This window comes from Buteo buteo, chromosome 28 (genome assembly GCF_964188355.1).
Source record: "Buteo buteo chromosome 28, bButBut1.hap1.1, whole genome shotgun sequence".
Lineage (NCBI taxonomy): Eukaryota > Metazoa > Chordata > Aves > Accipitriformes > Accipitridae > Buteo > Buteo buteo.
The window spans coordinates 7,008,089-7,027,139 of record NC_134198.1 but is presented as its reverse complement, the minus strand read 5'-3'; the positions used below and the strand labels follow the sequence as shown (position 1 = coordinate 7,027,139).

Genomic DNA, 19,051 nt, shown 5'->3' with positions numbered 1-19,051 from the left:
CTGTGGTTGTGTGAACTGAGTGGCAAGAATATATGTTCCAGTTTAGTTTTATGCAGAAGAAATCCAGTTCACTATCTTAAGCTATTCTGGGTTGTGAATCAAAAGGTGGAGACAATCAGAAGATTTTGTTCAAAAGCGAACACCTAATTCAAACTAACCCAATCATGTAGATCATAAAACAGTGTAAGATGGGAATTACAGGATCATAGTTTGAACAGGGGAAAATCCTGTAAAACATGGAGTCACTTGGCTTTACTTATGTAATTTTTTACTTTGGGAGTTAACTGATTTTTTTTTTTGCCATTACAATCACATTACAAAAACAATTTCAGCATTAAAAGGGATTATAGACACCTGAATGCAGTTGATTTAATGTGAGATGCACTTACAAGAAAAAAACTAAGTTTAAACTTTGGGTAAAAGGTAGGACATTGTTAGACCGCCAAAGGAAGACTGGAAATGTGTGTTTTCAACATTTCAGCAGAGTGCAAGTACCCCATGTTCTGATGCTCTTTATTAGCTGCTTTATAAATCAATTGTAATGTGTGGTCATTTATGAGATTTGTGAAGTTTTTCTATTCCTGAGAAATTATCGGTAGCTTCTGTTCTGTAAGTTGGAATAAGATGCTTAGCTTCCCAACATTTAGAATACTGAAGAGTGTGGCGATGGTTGTTTGCTTTGGGGGAATCTTCTCTTACCAGCACAAAAGTTAATGAAATGAACCTCTCTTCCTGCAGTTTGATCACACTTACGAAGCCTATAGTATGTACTTCAAAAGATTATGCAGTTACCAGTTTTCTAGTGGCAGATTTTTGGAGAAATAAGACATCTGATGTTAGTATGTGCTTTTCCTCCACATGTACTCATATCACTTACCCAACACAGCAGTTTGTTGCAGCAGTGATGACCTTAGTGTAGCCAGAGGGCCCATTTACACTGGAGCTCTAAGAACACCAATCCTTTAATCAAAATTATATTGATTTCTTTTTTATCAGATCCTGGGAAAATCTCACTTATCAGCTTTTAATAGAATCAGTTTAACAAGTTGCAAGGGACAAAGTAACAGCTTAGCTGTTTTCCAGACAATGTGCATTATTCATGGAGACTGTTAACTTTATTTCTTCCTTTATTTATTTCTTTGCTGTTACAAAAAACAAAACAAAACAAAAAAGCCAAAGAAAATATTCACCATATGACTGGGTTAAAAAAAAAAAAATCAAATATTCCAATGTCCTCTGAAATACCTACCTTTCCAGTGTAGATACTGTAAGACTGTACTTATATTTGTAGCACATTGCTATCCAGAGATCTTGCCTGTTTTTGTCAAGAGAATTTTGAAAACACCAACAACATTGGGCAGTGTATTACAAAAAAGGGAATGGAGGGTATTAAGCCTGCTGCCTACATTTGTTCAATTCAGACTGCGGACCCTGTTCTTGGCATTGATGAATATGCATAAGAATGCCGCATCATCTCCTGCCCAAAGTCCCAGTTGCTTTGCTGACCTTTACATTTATGTAGTTCGTGCCTCTGTGTTATGCCAACGTACTGCTGCAGAAATTATTTTTCCTAAATCTGCAATGTGGCACACAGTTCTTGTGTAGCAGTGTCTTTTCTAAACCATTTTCTTAATGTTATAATTTTTTCCAAATAGCAATACTATTAATAGGACAATTTCAAGGCAGTACTTCAGAAAGATGGAGTGCGGTAAGATTTTCTTTCATTGATACACGTTTTGTCTGTGTCAATATGATATGAACGTCTTATCACAAATGATTGATGCCTCGGGCCCCATCTGTGTGAGAAGCAGAGATAAGTTGGCATGCTAATCCTCCTTTTCCTGTCACCTTGAACAACCTTGTTTGTAACTATCATATTGCCCTCAAATGAGCACAGATTCTTAAGCAGCACAAAGAGGAATAGGCTGTTTATCCAAGGCCAATGAAAGCAAACTGCATTTTCTATTTTGTGAGCTTTTGATTATATGCTTAATGATTGTGTAAACTTCAGACCATATCAAAGAGTAAGATTACCCTTCCTTTGTTATACTTTCAACATCACCTTTTTAGTGTCATTCATATGCATTATCAATCTTCTTATGCCTTTCTTCTTTCACTTCTGCTGTTAATTTAAATCTGTTAAATCACTTGCCAAAAGCTGAAATCCACATTTTCTTTGTCAAAATATTTACTATTTTGTGTTCTAAGGGTTTTTTTTCCTTTTTTCAGGAAAAAGCCATAATGTCAGTTTTTCTCCCTCTAAGAAACAAATACTACCCTCCCGTCTTATTTTATGAAAATCTTAAAGGATTTTAGTATAGTAAGAGAATGCTTAAAGGCATTTTTTTGCAGCCTCTGTCAGCATCTTCAAACCTGAGATCTGTTCTGTTCTAGCACAGCTCAAAGAACTTGACTTGTAATCATCCCTCCTAATAAAGTTTACACAACTGACTATTGCTAATTGCCTTCTATTCTCCAGGCTAAACAGTCCCAGCTCTCCCAGCCTTTTCCTCCAGTCCTTCAATCATCTTCACAGCCCTTCTTGTACTCTCTCTGGTATGTTCATGTCTCCTTTGTACTGGGGAGCCCAGAATTGGACACAGTACTCCAGGTGTGGCGTAACCAGCGCTGACTAGGGGGAGAAGGAGCACCTCCCTCAACCTGCTGGCAATACTTTGCCTAATGCAGCCCAGGATACTCTTGGCCTCCTTTGCCACAAGGGCATGTTGCTGGCTCATGGTCAACTTGGTGTCCACCAGGACCCCCAGGTCCTGTTCTGCCGAGCTGCATTCCAGCTGGATAGCCCCCACTACCTACTGGTGCATGGGATTGTTCCTCCCGTAGGACTTTGCGCATCCCCTGGTTGAACCTCAGGAGGTTTCTGTCAGCCCATTTGTCCAGCCTGTTGAGATCCCTCTGGATGGCAGCGCAACCCTCTGGCATATCAGGCACTTCTCCCAGTTTTGTGTCATCAGCAAACCTGCTGAGAGTACGCTCTGCCCCATCATCCAGGTTATTAATGAAGACGTTAAACAGGACTGGACCCAGTATTGACCCCTGGGGTACGCTGCTAGTTACTGGTCTCTGGCTAGACTCTGTGCCACTGATGACCATGTCCTGGGCCCGGCCAGTCAGCCAGTTTTCAAGTCACATTGCTGTCTGCTCATCCAGCCCATACATCAACAGCTTGTCTGTGAGGATCATATGGGAGACAGTGTCAAAGGACATACTGAAGTCCAGGTAGACACTACCCACTGCTCATCTCATCTACCAGGCCGATCATTTCATTGTAGAATTTTATCAAGTTGGTCAAGAAGTTTCAGTTCAGAGGCAGCTGCTAATTAATTTCAATTTCTTTATGGTTCTTTTCATAGCATGCTTATCGTGCAAGTGTTTCATGCTAGAGATGTTATTTTGGACTTTTTTTGTATACAACGTGTGCGTCTATTGTTCCTTTCCATGTTCTTTCCAGACACTTGATTCTTTATTTTAGTCTAGCATTAAGGAAAAGAACAAATTAGGTTTGTGAAATGGTTGGGAGGGTGCTTTAAAACCAGATTTGGAAATAATTTTAGATGGTGCAATGTATTTCAAATACAAAAGCTGGCAAGAAAGTGAGAAAAAATTTTATATATGTGCATACATGCATGCATACTAGTTGATATTCAGATTTTCTGCTCCTGTATGTACAATATCTGATTGTTCAATATATAATTTTTGTTTCTGAATGTCATGGAAATTCAGTCTTTTTTAATAAATAACTCTGCATAAAGAGAGGGGTTTGTTTCTACCATTGTCTATGAGAATTAATATCATTCTGGGAAAAAATGTGTGTCTGGTTTTTTCCCAGTTGTTTAAGGATATGTTTTAGCTGTATCTCGGACTAAGTTACCCGGTCCCAATAGCACAGATTTTCTGTGAGGAGCGAACACTGACTAGAGAGGCAAAATTCAGACTGGACTTTGTTATAGTTTTTCAGCAACATAGAATTTTTTTAAAGAAAAAATGTATGTACATGAAAGCTTGCTTAGTATAATGCCATATCATATGCCACATGCAGTCTAGGTGTTCCTTATAATTTTTACTCTATCACTACTCTGCCTTCTCCCTTAAAATACTATTTTTTAACACGTGTAACCTTCAGTTCATTAATACTTTTCCTTGGAAATTATTACTGGGTTACCTCCACATTATCCATGGATGCTTTTTGTCTTGAAGTAGTCTTGGATCCTGATTTTCTTCATGAAAACGTGCCTGTTACAGAGGGCAGGGATTTGAGCTAAAGGAGCTAGCAGGGTTTCTGGTAGAGGCAAAAACCCATGGGAACCAGAAGCAATGAAGTTGCTCAGGGCTACTTTTCCTTTATAATATTTCCACAAAAGCATAATCTGCACTTTTACTGGATCACAGCATAGGGTAGCTCAGTGTTATTTTCAATTTCCTGTGCAGTGTGCGCAAAAATATCTCATCTTGCACAGTATTAAAACTGTGCTACAGCAAATTACACAAAATCAATGCATATATATCTATACCTTATAGATGTAGGAGAGATGAAGCATCTTGTTTTTTCTGGCTAGCAGACTCTTAAAAAAGTTCTCCACATCTAGTTTCTCCTCAGAAACAAGATAAAACAAAACCAGCCTGGTTTTATTTACTTCCTGCTCATTCAGGAGGTGTGCCTGATTTTAGCAGGAGGGTTGAAACATCCTCGAAGGAAACGTAAAGGTCACTTTGGCAAGAAAGTACTGCTCTATTAACAATCCTTTATGCATTTGGAATAAAAGTACCTCTTTAGATGGGTAACTTGGTATGCACATTTGTGAATGTGGTTGCTGATATTTTTGAAATTTTTATCTCATCCGTTATATTGTTTTATATATATATATACACACACACTCTCTCAATGTATAAGCAGGCTTAATTATTTCATTATTGACTTTAAGACACCTGGTAATTCACCCATGGGGACAAGAATGTATTTGGTGTGACTGTAATTGGAAGTAAATACGGAGTTATAAAAAGCAGCTTAAAAGAGAAGCCTGAAGTTCCAGAAACTTCAAAAGCTTCCCTTTAGCTAATGTGCCTCATTTTTTCCAGTTATTCATTGTAAGCAGAAGGATTCCTACATGGAAGAATATAGTCAGGACATATAGAGCCTGTCAGCCTTTTCTTGGCAGGAGTAGTGAAGTAGTAGAAGTCATAGGGCTTCTCCTCTGCTTGGATGCTAGACAAGGAGAAATTCTGGAGTAGGAGTCGTCAGGAGATTAGCAAAAAGTTATTCCTTGTTCCCAGTCAGACTGGAGATGTGAGGGAAGTGCCACAAGCGAATAATACTTTTCGCTTGAGAATACTGCCTTGAACTGCCTGCTGTGGAGTTCCTCCACATCGGAGATAAAAACACATAAGTGCTGGTCCAGTCAGTCAATGTGCCCTATTAATTACGTTTTCATTTGTTGTTTTGAAAAGCAAAATGTTTCTGAAAGAGTAAAAGACACACTTGCTGTAGCTAATAGGCTGATCTATAAAGTACTCAATGTACAATAATCAAACATTGGAACTTGAGCCTCTTAGGTAGTCCATGAGTATTCAGGCTACTTACCTTATGGTGTGAGGAGGATTTTGTTTTTTTCTTTTTTCCCTGAATCTGGTTTTGACTTGACTCTTTACAGGAGCATACCATGACCAATGAGAAATTTCAGAATCATTGGGTTGGTATCTTACAAAGATTTCTGTCCTCTTTGCCCCTTGTACCTATATATATTAAATATTTTTTTTTTAGTTTTCATATATCAATAGAAAAAAAAAATACATTTTATTTATTCCTCAAGTGAGTAATTTTTTTGGTAGCTCAGTTTTACATACTCACCAACAACAATAGTATAAGCAGATACGATTTATGCAGTGGGAGGAATGTGTATGAAAGGAATGTTTGGCACAGCTGCATCCTCCTGCCAAATGTTTTGGCCTGGTGGTAGTTTCTGTAGTAAATGTCTCTTCTACAGATTTATATTGCCCTTCAGTGCCAGGTGATCGGAAGGGTTCATCATGGCTTTAAGAGGTTCTAGGTGTTTTAATAACACTTCTGTTTACAAATCATTCACTTAATCTGACTTTGTGCAATGCTGTGTAATTTGCTGTTATTAATGAGACATTTTTGAATAAATTGCTCTGTAAATACTGAACATTCTTGAATTGCAAGAGAATAACATTTTACTTTAGGCTAGTGTTCCAAGTGTTTTTTGAGGAGTTGGCATTTCAGCAAGCCTATTTGCGTTGGCGTGACTGCCCAGACTGTCCTATTCAGCAGTTGTACAGGAGCTGCTGCATGTGACTTTGCAGCAAAATAACTACGTTTGTGGATAAGTAAGATGAGGTAGATATGGTAGGAATGAGTTTCTAAAAGAAGGCACGAGTGTAGTCTAGCAAGAAAATGCTTTTGAAAGGGTTTGGGTTTGTATTTTATTGGGAGGCAGAGCCTGGTTTTAGTCATATCTTTTATGCCTTCAAAACAACATGTACATATGTGGTATTCCCAGGTGTGAGGGTGTGTTAGAAATTAGTTGTATTGCATGATGTAGCTCAGTTTCTCTCATGAATACCCATGTTTAGTGAAACAAATGTACCTACTTATCTACTCTTTAAAGATTCTCTCAAACATCTACTTGCTGTGGCTGGAGTAAGGGTGCTAGCTTATATAGACCTTTGGTCTGATCTTGTGTAGATAGATGCTTTTTTAAAGCAGATAAACCAACCCCAGCGAGAGGAACCTGTGGTATCGATTAGGTGTCTCATATGCATTAACAAATAACCCTCTTACTGTTTGTATTGTAAAAATTGAAAAGTAACAGGAGAAACAATTGTTTTTAATGGCAATGATGAAAGCACTGCAAGAGGTGACCTGTCTCCACTCTTAGCTGGTGGAGCTTAAACAATTAGTTACATTCAGAAATGAATGCAGTGTTAGAATAGGGGTATGTGTACCAGCCATGACATATTTGTGACAGATTTAGGTAATGAGATATATTCAACACCAGTGGTATTCTGGTGGGCTTACAGACCATCTTGCTGAGAACACGTTGCAGTTGCACTGGTTACCGTCAAAAGGCATGCTAGGGTCACCGCAAAAATACAGACTTGCTGTTTGTTAACTCCCAAATGGTGATGAATACATAGGAGCCCAGGTGTTGTTGGAGGGAGGGGAATTTCCTTAAATGCTCTTGTTTCCCTTAACTTTTACCGGTTCCTCTTGCTCTCTTCAATGGGGAAAGATACAGCAAATCTGTTTGTATCCATGCTGTTAACCTCAGGCAGTGGCTAGGATAATAATCAAGACTGTAATTCAGCTTAAAGGATCTGTAGGTCTGTGCACTGATAATGCTGTGCTGCAAAATGTTTATCCGTGGTGGCAGACTAAGCTCACTATTAGTGAGAGCTCCAGCTTCTGGTGTATGTTGTTTCTTTAGTTGTAAATACCTGCTGATAGATTCCAGTATGCTGTCTGTCTTTTAAAACTGTACCATCTTCCTTTTGCTTTTGGTACCTCACAAAAAATAGTTTAAAATTACTGCTTCCTAACTCTTTTCAAGAAGTGTGTCATGCCACCTTTCAGTTAAAATACAGCTGTAAATATCTAAAATAATGTAGGCTGTATTGACAAAAATGAATTTCTCAAGACTGTCTTCAGTTAATAAAGAGATAGAAGGTGAGTGCAGGAGCTTGATTTAGCTACACTTGTATGTTTTTTCCTTCCCATGTCCCTTTTTGCTGTCCCTTTTTGCTTTCCCTTTTCCTTTTTTCCTTGTTAACTGTACAGCTAACCAAGGGAAATTGGGCTCCACAGCGTAAAGCTAGTGTTTGAAAATGTTTTTCTTCTTCCCCTGTGTTGTCAGCATGAAAATTGGCCAAAATCTTATTTTTGTAGTACTCATTCTTCCTTTTCTCTCCCCCTTCGCTCACTGCTACTTATTTTACAGTTAGAAATTTGTGTGTGGTTTTTGTAAAGTGCATGACAGATAAAATACAGGGGCTGACTTACTGTGGAACAGCTTGTACTGCTATGTCATGTTGACACACTTATCATTCAGTTATTCTCTGATTAAGAATATACTTTTAAGGCTTTATTTTCAGTAACTTATGACACGTTGTACCACATTTCTTTGCATTTCACCACTGAGTATGAGGGTAACATCTTGTGTCTCATCTTGTTTTTATGAAGTCAGTGAGCCTTTAACTGTAAATTAAATCAATTCAGATTCAGGTTCTTAACAAGCGTCCATTAATGGTGTTCTGGAATGTGATAAACTTGAGCAGGTGAATTACGTGGTAGTATTCTCTTACTGTCTCTCATTATTTGCTTTAGAAATCACTGTAACCTATATTTAAATAGAGAGCATTTATAAAGATGTCTGAAAGTGAAGCTATATCGAGAACTATGGCTGTTTGATGACATAGCTTTACCACAAGAATATGCCATGTGGTATAAATCTGGCTGGTTCTTTTTTTGATAGTGTGTTTATAAATCATTAAACAAGCAATCTGTCTAGACTGGTAACATGTGACTCGTAACATTTTCCTGCTAATACTAAGGAAATAGGGGTCACTTATGAAAATAGAACAGTTTGTGGCCATGTTTCTTTTAAATGCATGCGTTAAGCCTGCAGATTTGGAACACATTGTTACTTTGCTAATACACGTGAAGTTACAGTACAAAAATCCCTTGTTGACCTTCTTAAATTAATCTTTCCAGCATTAGTTATTTCCTTATTTTTAGTGGGAAGACAGCAGAGTTTAAATGTGTACGGCATGTTTAAGTGGCGAGATTGGTGCTCATAAAAAATTCATTGCTGTCTAAACTAGAATCAAATCATCTTAATACAAAGGAAAGGTATTTCTGCTTTGGGGTACTGCTGTGTGCATTTGCTGTATATATGTATGTGTAACTGCTGAGAACTGCTGTGCAGTAAGATACTAGCCCTAGATTTAACCCTCTGGAGTTTTTGCTGCTCTTTGAAGCCAAGCTTTCAGATCTTGGGAATGCTGTCTTTTATTTTGTTTTAGGAAGGCTGTTTACTTTCCTCAACTGTTTTCTAACTTGTTTGTCTCCATAGAAATCCTTTGAAATGGTATATAAATGCACATGCTCTCTGTACTTACATGTACACGTTGCCATTTTTTTCTCATAATCTTACAAGTCTAACTGCTTGCATTTGCTCCCTGGTAATCTTCAAAGATAACTATTCTAATTTGAGCTGTAACTGGTGCTGTGATATGTTTCAAGCGAAAAAAAAAAAAAATTATCAAAGCACCAAACAAGGATTAAGATTTTATTTTTATTTATTTGTTGTTTTTGGTTTACTTTTTCATCGCCATTGGGTCCTATACTTCAGTCAAAATTTCAAATTCAAATGAGGAAATTAGATCTGCATAACCATTATGTGTCTGTTGCAATCAGTGCATTTCTTTGTGGCATGACAAAAGTCCTTGGCTTTTAATTGTGTTGTGAATCATAATGTCATGGTCTGTGAGTATAAGCAGAGCTTGAAAATTTCATATGGTAGTGGATAGTGAGTAGGAAGCTTTCAAAAGATGTGCCTTTGTTTCTGCAGGATGTAAGCTTCAGTAAATATAGAATACACTCCCAGTTAAATTCAGTATTTACCAGTTCATAGGTAAACTATGAAGATAGCTTATCCACAGCAAGACAGTTTCTTGTTGAATGGTATTTTTTTCTGAACCAACATGTCTAGTGGTAGCTTTAAAGACAAAAAAATGTAGTGAGATGTGGTGTGTATGTACGTATTGCTTTTAAATAGTTCTACAGAAGATAAGGTGGTGAAATTCAGAATCACCTTGTATTGGCCGAATTTGTATTGACGCATACCAATGCACTGCAGGCTTCAGTGCACAGAAGCTGTATTGTTACTGCTGGAACAGAGACTTTTTTCTTTTTATTCAGTTTTGCATGGTGCCCAACATAATACGTTCCTAAAGCTTTAGCAATTTAAATAATAATTCTTGTTCAATGTACAATAACTTTGTGTGAGACCTATAAACAAAGCTCTGCACTGTTTTTACTGTATTTTCCAATATTGCAAATGAGCTAAATCTAAATGAAAGGGCAGAATTATTTTGAAAACCATTTTTAAATCAACAGCAAAATACCAGCTTGTTTCTCTGTAAAAATATACTCACATAAACAGTCTTTAAAACTGAATTTTAAAGTTTCCATGGAGACCCAAGCTGCGGAAGTTGGCTGTATCATAAAACACGAATGTCTCCGAGAAAATGGCATTTTCATGCACTTTGAGGTATTTGAGTTCAACTTTACTATTCTTAGGTTCTGCCTTTTATGCTGTCTGATAAAAAAGCTGCATAGCTGAGGATTGCACAAATATTTTCAAATAATGACAATAAAATAGTTTAAGTGTTTGTAGGTTTGGCCTAGATAGCTGGCACATATAAAAAATAAAGCATTCTCCAGACTTAGCTCATAAGAAATGTGCTCTTGAGTGTAACAGCATCCTGGGCTGTGTCAACAAGAACCTAGCCAGTCGCTTAAGGGAAGCGATCATCCCCTGCTCAGCGTTGGCTAGACCATGCCAGTTTTGGGTCCTCCAGTACAAGACTGATATTTAAGAACTGAAGTGAGTTCAGCAGAAGGCCTCATGTTTGTTTCTGGGCAGGACCTCCTGCCCTGGGAGGTCAGGCTGAGGCAGTGGGGCTTGTTCAGGCTGGAGAAGAAGCGGTTTCGAGGGGAGCTAAGTCACCTACCTGTACCTACAAGATCAGTAACATCAGTGGTGCATGGTGGGATAATGAGAGACAAGGGATATAAATTGAAACAAGAGAAGGTCCACCTGGATAGACAGAAAAAATTGAGAACAGTCAGACACTGGACTGGGTTTTCCAGAGTGTCTGTGTGGTCTCCATAACTGAAGGTTTTCAAGACCTGACGGGCTAAAGCCCTGAGCAAGCTAATCTGACCTTATAGCTGACCGTGCTTTGAGCAGGAGGTTGGACATAGAGGCCTTTTGAGGTCCCTTTCGATGTGAATGACTGATTCTGTGGATGATCAATGTAGGTTTTCTACAAGGCAAACGCTGGTGCAATAAAGATTTAATTAGTCTCTATTGAGTTGGATCTTATCCAACATATTCCTAGTGATTTTCCAGCTGCATTTTGAAAAGCTGTGGATGGTATAGAACAGTGGTAAACCATGTTTAGCCTCTGGGAAAAGCAGAAGAGGTGGATACAGCTGAGAAGAAACCTAGCTGCACTTCGGAAATTTTGTTTCTGATTTGAGCATTACAGGGCATCTAGACTGAAACGTCTGGCCAGCTGGGGGTGAGAGGGTGAAGAGAAACGTACGTAACGCTTCTGACTTCCTTGCTTTTCCCATCTTCCACATCTCTCACTGCAAAAATGATTGTTACATTTCCTATGAGTCTGTATCTTGGAGAAAATTATCCAAAGCATGGAAAGTTGGGTGGGGTGTTGGTTGTTTTTTTGGTTTTGTTTTTTTTTTTCCATAAACTTCCCATGCATGAATTGCCAAGTTTGCTCAGAGATTATCTGTAATGGACCTACTGTCAAATAGGAATGTTTAAAAAAGTAATTTCTATTCCAAAATAAGAATTCTCTGCATCTCCTCACTTGTGATAGTACTTATATCAGCTGCAGCATTTAACACCCCACAGTAGATTGCAAAACAGAATTCCGAATTTGAAATTTGCTCTGCTGGGACTTCCAAAACTCTTACAAAACTGCTAAAATCAGTGTAGTCTAGTGAGAGATTTTGATACAGTTAAGTAGGAAAAATGCCCGCTAGGATCATATTCCTTTCTATGAAGAAGGATATCGGTTGAATACAAGCATGGCAATGTTGACATTTGTTTAGCAAGAATCAATACCAACATACTACACATCTAATTTCAGTTCTAGGATAAATAGGTTTTATTGCTTGTGTTTCTCTGTTTACTAGGATATTCCAAATGACAATCAGTCTTCTATTTTGTATTGATTTTTTTGTATTTTTTTTAGATGATTAAGTAAATCACCACCTTTCACTAGTCTCTCTGTTATTTTTACTGATACAGCTGAGACTTTTAGAAAGAAATTATTTCATTCTTTTATATCTTGAAGGAAGGTTGCATCTGGAAATAAGATGAAAATGAGATCTACTTTGCTGTAGTGTTATTCAACGTATCTGTCATATTTGTTTTCTTACAGTGAAAGATTTTTTTTAAGACTGAATAGAAATGGTTTGCCAAAATGTCCAGAAAAGCCTGAAAGACACTGTTCTCTCTTTGTGGTGAGTTCTTCCTATTCTCAGTCTTTGTTGTGCTGGATATTGAAAATAGAAGTTGGATTAAATTGTTATTCTGTGGTTGACTCAGAACTGCTGCCTAAGCTTTTACCTTATTATGAACATCAACTCTAAGGGCTGGTTGAAGTGTATTGCTGAACTCCCAACTTCAATATTTTCTGGCAATACGTGGACACTCATCTAAACTTCCACGTGGGCATACGTACCAGTCTTTCTCCCTGCAACGAAGACCAGTTAGTTTTCTTCCTTGTGCTTTTTACAACCAAAACATTGTTTCTGCAGCACACTCTGTACTTTCAGAATATTAGATGCAAAATGCATCGCTGCTGTTCAAGGCACACAACGAGTCTCCTGTGTCCTCCCACTGATTTTGCTGCATTACAGCATATTCTAGCCCATGATATTTCAGGACATTTTGCGTGCATGACCGCCAATTTAAAGTGTTAAAGGGATAATTTGTTAATGCTGTATAAATGAACTCACTGTTCATTTATCACTTTCACTGGCAGTGAAAGCAGTGCGTAAAGATCTCTTTAAATGTCACATTTTAATCAGGAGTCAGAAATAATGAGGTTCTGATCTTGTGCAGGATTTGGGTAGCAGTGAACTCAGGAAGGACATCTATATCACTGTGCACATTATCCGAATAGGTAGGTATAATTATCTGTGAGTAGAAATCTTACATTTGTTAGACATATGACAGTAAATAAAACTGCTTGGGGTCAGCTTTGGGATTTGTTAGATTAGCTAGGTCTTCGAATAAATTTTTGGAGAAAAAAAAGCCTGGTTTTTGATGGAAGAATTGCTTCGGATTTCTCAGCATTGTTTTGTGTTATTTCTCAAGTGTACTGCTAACTGAGTTTAGACGCAGGATATTTTCTTACTATCACAAAACAAAATGAAAGTGTCAAATATGAACATATGAAATGATGGAGCTATCATTGGGGAGTCCATTCTTGTTCCAAAGAGAGTAATTTCAAGCATCCTTTGTTCGCAGAAAGACTTGCCTTGAAATTCAATGTACTTAATTAGTATATAATATCTGATGTATATCTGAAATTGTTCAGATGAATTTTGTCTTCTCCCTCACCCCTTTAAAAAGGGGGAGAGGGAAGGAAGTGGAGAAAATCTCATAATAATTTTAGTCCCTGGTGCTATAGACAGATAGCCAGTCCTCTAGAACAAAGCAGAAGAGATTTGTATGTTTGTGTTAGGTATTTATTTTAAGAAGTTATCCTCTGGGCTGTACTGATGTGAAACAATAATCTTCAGGTCTGCTTCTGACCTCTTAGATATATTGTTTTCTTTGTAAACTATCTCTGTAGTTGCATCAGTGCAGTACTAAATATAACTTTTCATCCTATTTTTGAAAGATATTTTGGTTTGAAATATAGTCGCTCTAACTTGTGCTGAGTTCAGAAACAACTTCTTACAAAGTAAACACTATTTTACAGCTTTGAGGAATAATTTTGCTTTGCATTTTCATGCTGGTTTAGTGTTTCATCAGAATATCAAAATATTGTGGTTTGGTTTTATTGGCAAGGATTTGGAAAAGATATGGTAAACTCTGATGTAAGTATATTTGGTAAGAATAAATGCTTTAAAGAAGTATAAGGAGTAGAATTTTTCCTATTGTATAGTTTTCAAATATATTCTCAGTCAAGTTTATAAATGAACTACTGAAATATTAAAAAGTTAAAATAAGATTTATATGCTGCATGGTGTGAAAAGGAACAATTACTCTTCTAGCTGCTGTGATGCATAGGAATATTTGGAGGAGGCATTGCCCTGCAGCGACTGCAACCATAGGCTTTTCTTGTCAGAAATTAAGACTTGGTGGGAAAGATACATAGCTGCCAGTGCACAATTGAATAAAATGGCTAGAAAGAGGGCAGTTTCAAATGCCAGGAACACAGTGAGAAGATTGATCAATTGTATTTAAAAAAAATAGAAAAGGCTAGGAAAAATATTTTGCTTCAAATCTCTTTTCCTTGGCTGCCGCTTTCCTTATCACAAATTGTTCTTCTGCCCTTTGTCATCTTTCCTCCCCATGTTTCATCTCTACTTGATTTTTCTGCAGCTAGTCGATTATCCCCTTGCTAGCCAGTTGCCTATTCAGAAGCAGCATTTGATTACTAAACTGTAATGGCTCAATCGCAACACCTCATAAAAATCATGGGTAGCAGCAACCACAGTAAAATAATTCTTACTGGACAGCAAACGTTGAACACTGTCATTTCTAAACTCTAAATTTTAATTGGGTGGTGTCATGAGTGTGCTGTCACTGGGTATCAGAAAACGTTGTTTGTTGAGTGGAGGTCATGAGAGGGTGAGCAGTACCTCTGGTCTGAGACCTTTCAAGATCACCACTTATTTAGTGGACTTCCTGTACCATTTGTTATCCTAATGTACTATGAAGATGGACCAGATTCGCAATGAGGACACTTGGCATCGTCTACTCAGATCTGTCACCATACGGAGCTGGATTGGTCTCTGCCTCCCTTCTGTGGTTTTAAGAGAGACAGTTCCATGGATAATGCATCAAATATGTATTTTGTTTGGCAGGACGAATGGGAGCTGGAGAAAAGAAAAATGCCTGCAACGTACAATATAGACGGCCCTTTGGCTGTGCAGTGCTCAGTATTGCAGACTTGCTGGCAGGAGATTCAAAGGATGACCTCGTCTTAAAAGTATACATGTAAGGAATGCTTTTTTATTAATTTTTAGAAGTATCTTTGAGTCAGTTTGCATCAGAAGCAGTGGTGTTAAATGCAGTGCGAGTAAATAGCTGTAGCTCCTTTCTGTTCCAAAAAGTGTAGTAGCTAATTTTTTTTTTGTCACAGTTTGGAAATTTTGGCTAGTTCTACAGATGTGTTCGTAAAGTGTGATAATATTAAGGATAAAGGTTACATCCTTTTAGATCTTTGTGTGTGTTTCAGGATTTTTCACATCCTTGTAAGAGCTTCTGGAGCTCTCTTTTTATGGCAACATGAAGTGCTTTTAGGACTTGTTTAAACGCCTTGTCCTGCCTAGGCATCTAGTGGAAGTACTTCATAACTACAAAAAGAGCAGGCAGAGTATCTTTTTGTGAAATGAAGCAATTGTATGATGGGAATAACAAAAGTGTAAAAGGCAGTTAGTGCTGGAGAATGAAAAATCAAAAATAGATATTTTAAAATGAGTCGTTGATTAAATAGTGGATTTTGACTGATAGTAATTGGAAGAAAGGTCAATTTTCTTGTTGTAGCAACACAGTGCATGTAATTTCCTGCTGATCTTGGACATTAGAGTAGGAACCGTTTTGTTGAGTGGTCTATTCTAAGTACATAAATGGTTTATTCTAAGTACATAAACCTGAGACACATACTATCCTGCATATGAGGAAATTAGCACTCAAATCTTGAAGGCATGGAAGTCCTTCAGGCAGCCTTTCTCCTCTCCTCTGTATCCCTCTGTGCTGAATTAGAGATGCTGGAATCAGTGCTGCAGAAAAGCAATTTAGTGTGACAGTGGACATGTGGGCTGGCTCTTATTTAGACTCCCAGGATGTTAAATAAGTGTTTGCTGTTGGTTAACAAATTATTAGATTTGTCTGCCTATTCTGTTGTTTTGTTTTTTTTAATCTTGCCTATTTGTTTTAAAATAACAAAAGCGATGGAAGAAGAAATGTTGCTCAAAATCAGATTTGATGCTAAGACTAACTCCAGTCTAAACCGTGGAAAGTGATCATTAGAACGTGGTCAGTTTTTCCTTATGGAAAAGCAGCTGTTTTCTAAATTTGTTCTTTTACTGACTACCTCCTGAAGATCACATCCTGTTTTAAATAACTTTGAAGCATACAGCACAGATTTTTCTGTCTTCTAAAACTGGCTTTGAGTCATGTGTCTCTTGAGTGTCACAAGATAGATTTCTGTGTGGTTTAGTGCTGAAGGATAGATCTATACTGATGATGAACTTGGTCACGGCTGAGTTCCTGAGCATAATTGCTTATATCTTTCTCCCACCCTTTGCCACACCAAGCAGTTATTTCCATGGTGCCTTTCTCAAATGGTAAGAGCACTCTTACCCTTTCCATTGAGATGGGCAGTTTCATGGGACTTTATTAGCTCCTATTTTATTATTAGTTTCGTGAACAAACCAGGATTTGTTTAGAGATATGTGGTGAAGCCAGTCTGAAAAACTTGTGTTCCTATTTCAGAGTTAAGAAAGTTATCATTTTTCTAGGTGCAACACAGAGAGTGACTGGTATCAGATCCATGAAAATATCATTAAAAAGCTGAATGCGCGTTACAACTTGACAGGCTCCAATGCAGGTGAGTAAGTTGCCACATTTCTATTTGCATTCTTAGGGTTTTCTTAGTTTGCAATTGAAGTGGTTTTGTTTTAGAAGGACTAAGGTCTATGAAAGAATTCTTTCATATACAGAAAAATACTCATTAGATGAAAATGTATGATATTGCCATTCATGTGCACATTTAAGAAAAAAAGTCTCTGAATTTTTTTCTAGGAACCAAGTAATATAAACTTTTATTCTGTGCTGAGGAGCTACAGTTTGCCGTGGAGTTCTGTTCACATGTGGGGCTGCTCAAATTATTGATCCATGTTGCTTGACATTTCTGCTTCACATTTTCATCAGAAATATAAAATTTGCCATTGCCATTGTGTATTAAACTTCAGAAAAAAATGAACTGGGAGTTACCAGTGCGATCTGCGTTCCTACTGGTAGCTCCGCATTTCAGCTGAGCCAAGATGAAGAGTTAGTACTTAAGAACTTGCCAATAGTACTCCACAGTCAGCTATATGTTACTCTGTCATCAAAATAAATGTGGGTGTGAGACTTAAAAAATGGGAGACAACTGACCTTTGTTATTGTGAGATTGTGGTTTGACCCATAGAAGATGCTTTGGTTGCTTTTTTTAATACCATCTTGGTAACTTTTTCTGTCATCCCGGGACACACAGTGTCAAACTTGAAATGAAACCTGGAATGTAAGCTTATGAATCTATTGTCCTTGTATTCAAAATATTGTTTTGTCCCTGTGAAATGTTAATTATTTGAAATATGACTATAGAAGAATATCATACAAACTCATTTTCCAGGTTTTACTGTTATTGTAATCCCTTTCAAGTGGTAGATTTCATGCTGCTTTAACTTGATTTCAAGTGTAATGATAATCTTGAAAATGTATGTTCAACAATCTTTAGTGGATAACCAAGAAGCACATAAAAGCTCATGTTATTTATCAAGACTGAAGTTACATATTTAATCATTTCTAATCCTATTATTTTCTCATATAGATTCTAGCCACATATATACATATATTTAAGGTTTAGAATATCATGTGTCTTACTGTACAATAAATAAAAAAAGCATGTAGTGAAAATACAAGAGCACATTACTTGGTAAGTATAATGTTGGGCTTCTTAAATATGTTAATCATATGCATGAAAAACAAAACTTACTCTTGGTCATTCTGACTGTCCATGCAATACGTGCTTACTCTGTGATACATCGCTTATCCTATTTTGCTCTCATGAAATAAGAGTTCACAGTTAAATATCCAGTTGTCCTTGGAGACATTGGATAAATTTGAATACTCTTAATTATATGAATATTCAACATAAAAGACATGTGGGACATGATTTTTTTTTTTTTTTCTTCCAGGTTACAGGGGGCTGGAAACTAAAGCTAGCAAATAGAAGATCAGTAACATTTTGAAAAGGGCTGTCAGGGGGAGGGAGGCAAAGAGAAGATCAGCACAGAATTCCAGTAGTGCATGTGAAGGTTGGAGAGGGAAAGAGGAAGTGAGCAGTAATGCCACTTTGAGTACTGAGCAACTGAAAGATAAACTAGGAAAGGTTATTTACATCACACATGTGAAATTTGTTCCTCTGTTTAGCAGCCTGAAAAAGCACTTATAAGGCTTTAGCAATATGTTCAGATACTTCTGCTGACACCTCATGGAAAATATTGTTGTTACACTACTTTTTATTTCTTCTTTGCTGTCTTTTTCTGCAATAGTATTGAATGGCAGGTTCTGAAGCATCATTAGCCTTGTCTGCCACCTTATAGTTGTCAAAAAAGGAGAAAATCTTGCATTACAAGAGACACAGGTCTTTTCTCTCCCTTAGGAACTGTTGTAGATATAAGCCAAATGTAGAGAAACTTGAATTTTTGATTTATATTGCACTTGCTCTTTTCAAATCATGTTAAAAAGACTTAAGAAAGGAAACACAGTAAACAAACAACAGCAAAGATGCTTCAGGCTGTTGTCTATCCTCTAGGTTTGTTCCCTGTTCAGATTCTGTCCTGTATAGTTTCTTTCAGCTCAGGAGATTCTCACACAAAGTCTTCAGTTTCCACAAATTGTTTTCTCCCAGTGCTGAAATAGTTTATTGGATAATTCATAATATTCTTCAGGAAAAAAAAAAATTCTTCCAGCTTTCTGGGGAAAACTAAAAAGGAACTTAAAACGTACTTTCAGTGTCTTGCATGTAAAACCCATATTGCCAGACTACGGCATTTGTATTTAGCATTCAAACCTCTACTCCCCAAAAAAGTGCTTTTTCTACTTCAACTCATGACAGTTCTTAAGTACAGAATCCTCTTGCATTTGATTCTCAGCTTGTGTCTACAAAAGATCAAATAAAGGTAAATGACTGTCACGTCTTAATACATCCCAGAAAGGAGCAGGGGACAGATGTTCATCCCCTTTCCTTTCCTCAA

General features: G+C 37.3%; 1 protein-coding gene across 2 annotated transcripts in view; it reads left to right on the top strand.

Annotated features, from left to right (window-relative positions):
* DOCK4 (dedicator of cytokinesis 4) overlaps nt 1-19,051 on the top strand; it is a 253,773-nt gene that overhangs the window by 110,954 nt on the left and 123,768 nt on the right. For both annotated transcript variants that reach the window (XM_075059189.1, XM_075059188.1), the window contains exons 9-12: nt 12,229-12,310; nt 12,915-12,975; nt 14,891-15,023; nt 16,550-16,638. In XM_075059189.1, coding sequence (XP_074915290.1) covers nt 12,229-12,310; nt 12,915-12,975; nt 14,891-15,023; nt 16,550-16,638 — 365 coding nt within the window. The remainder of the gene's footprint in view (nt 1-12,228; nt 12,311-12,914; nt 12,976-14,890; nt 15,024-16,549; nt 16,639-19,051) is intronic.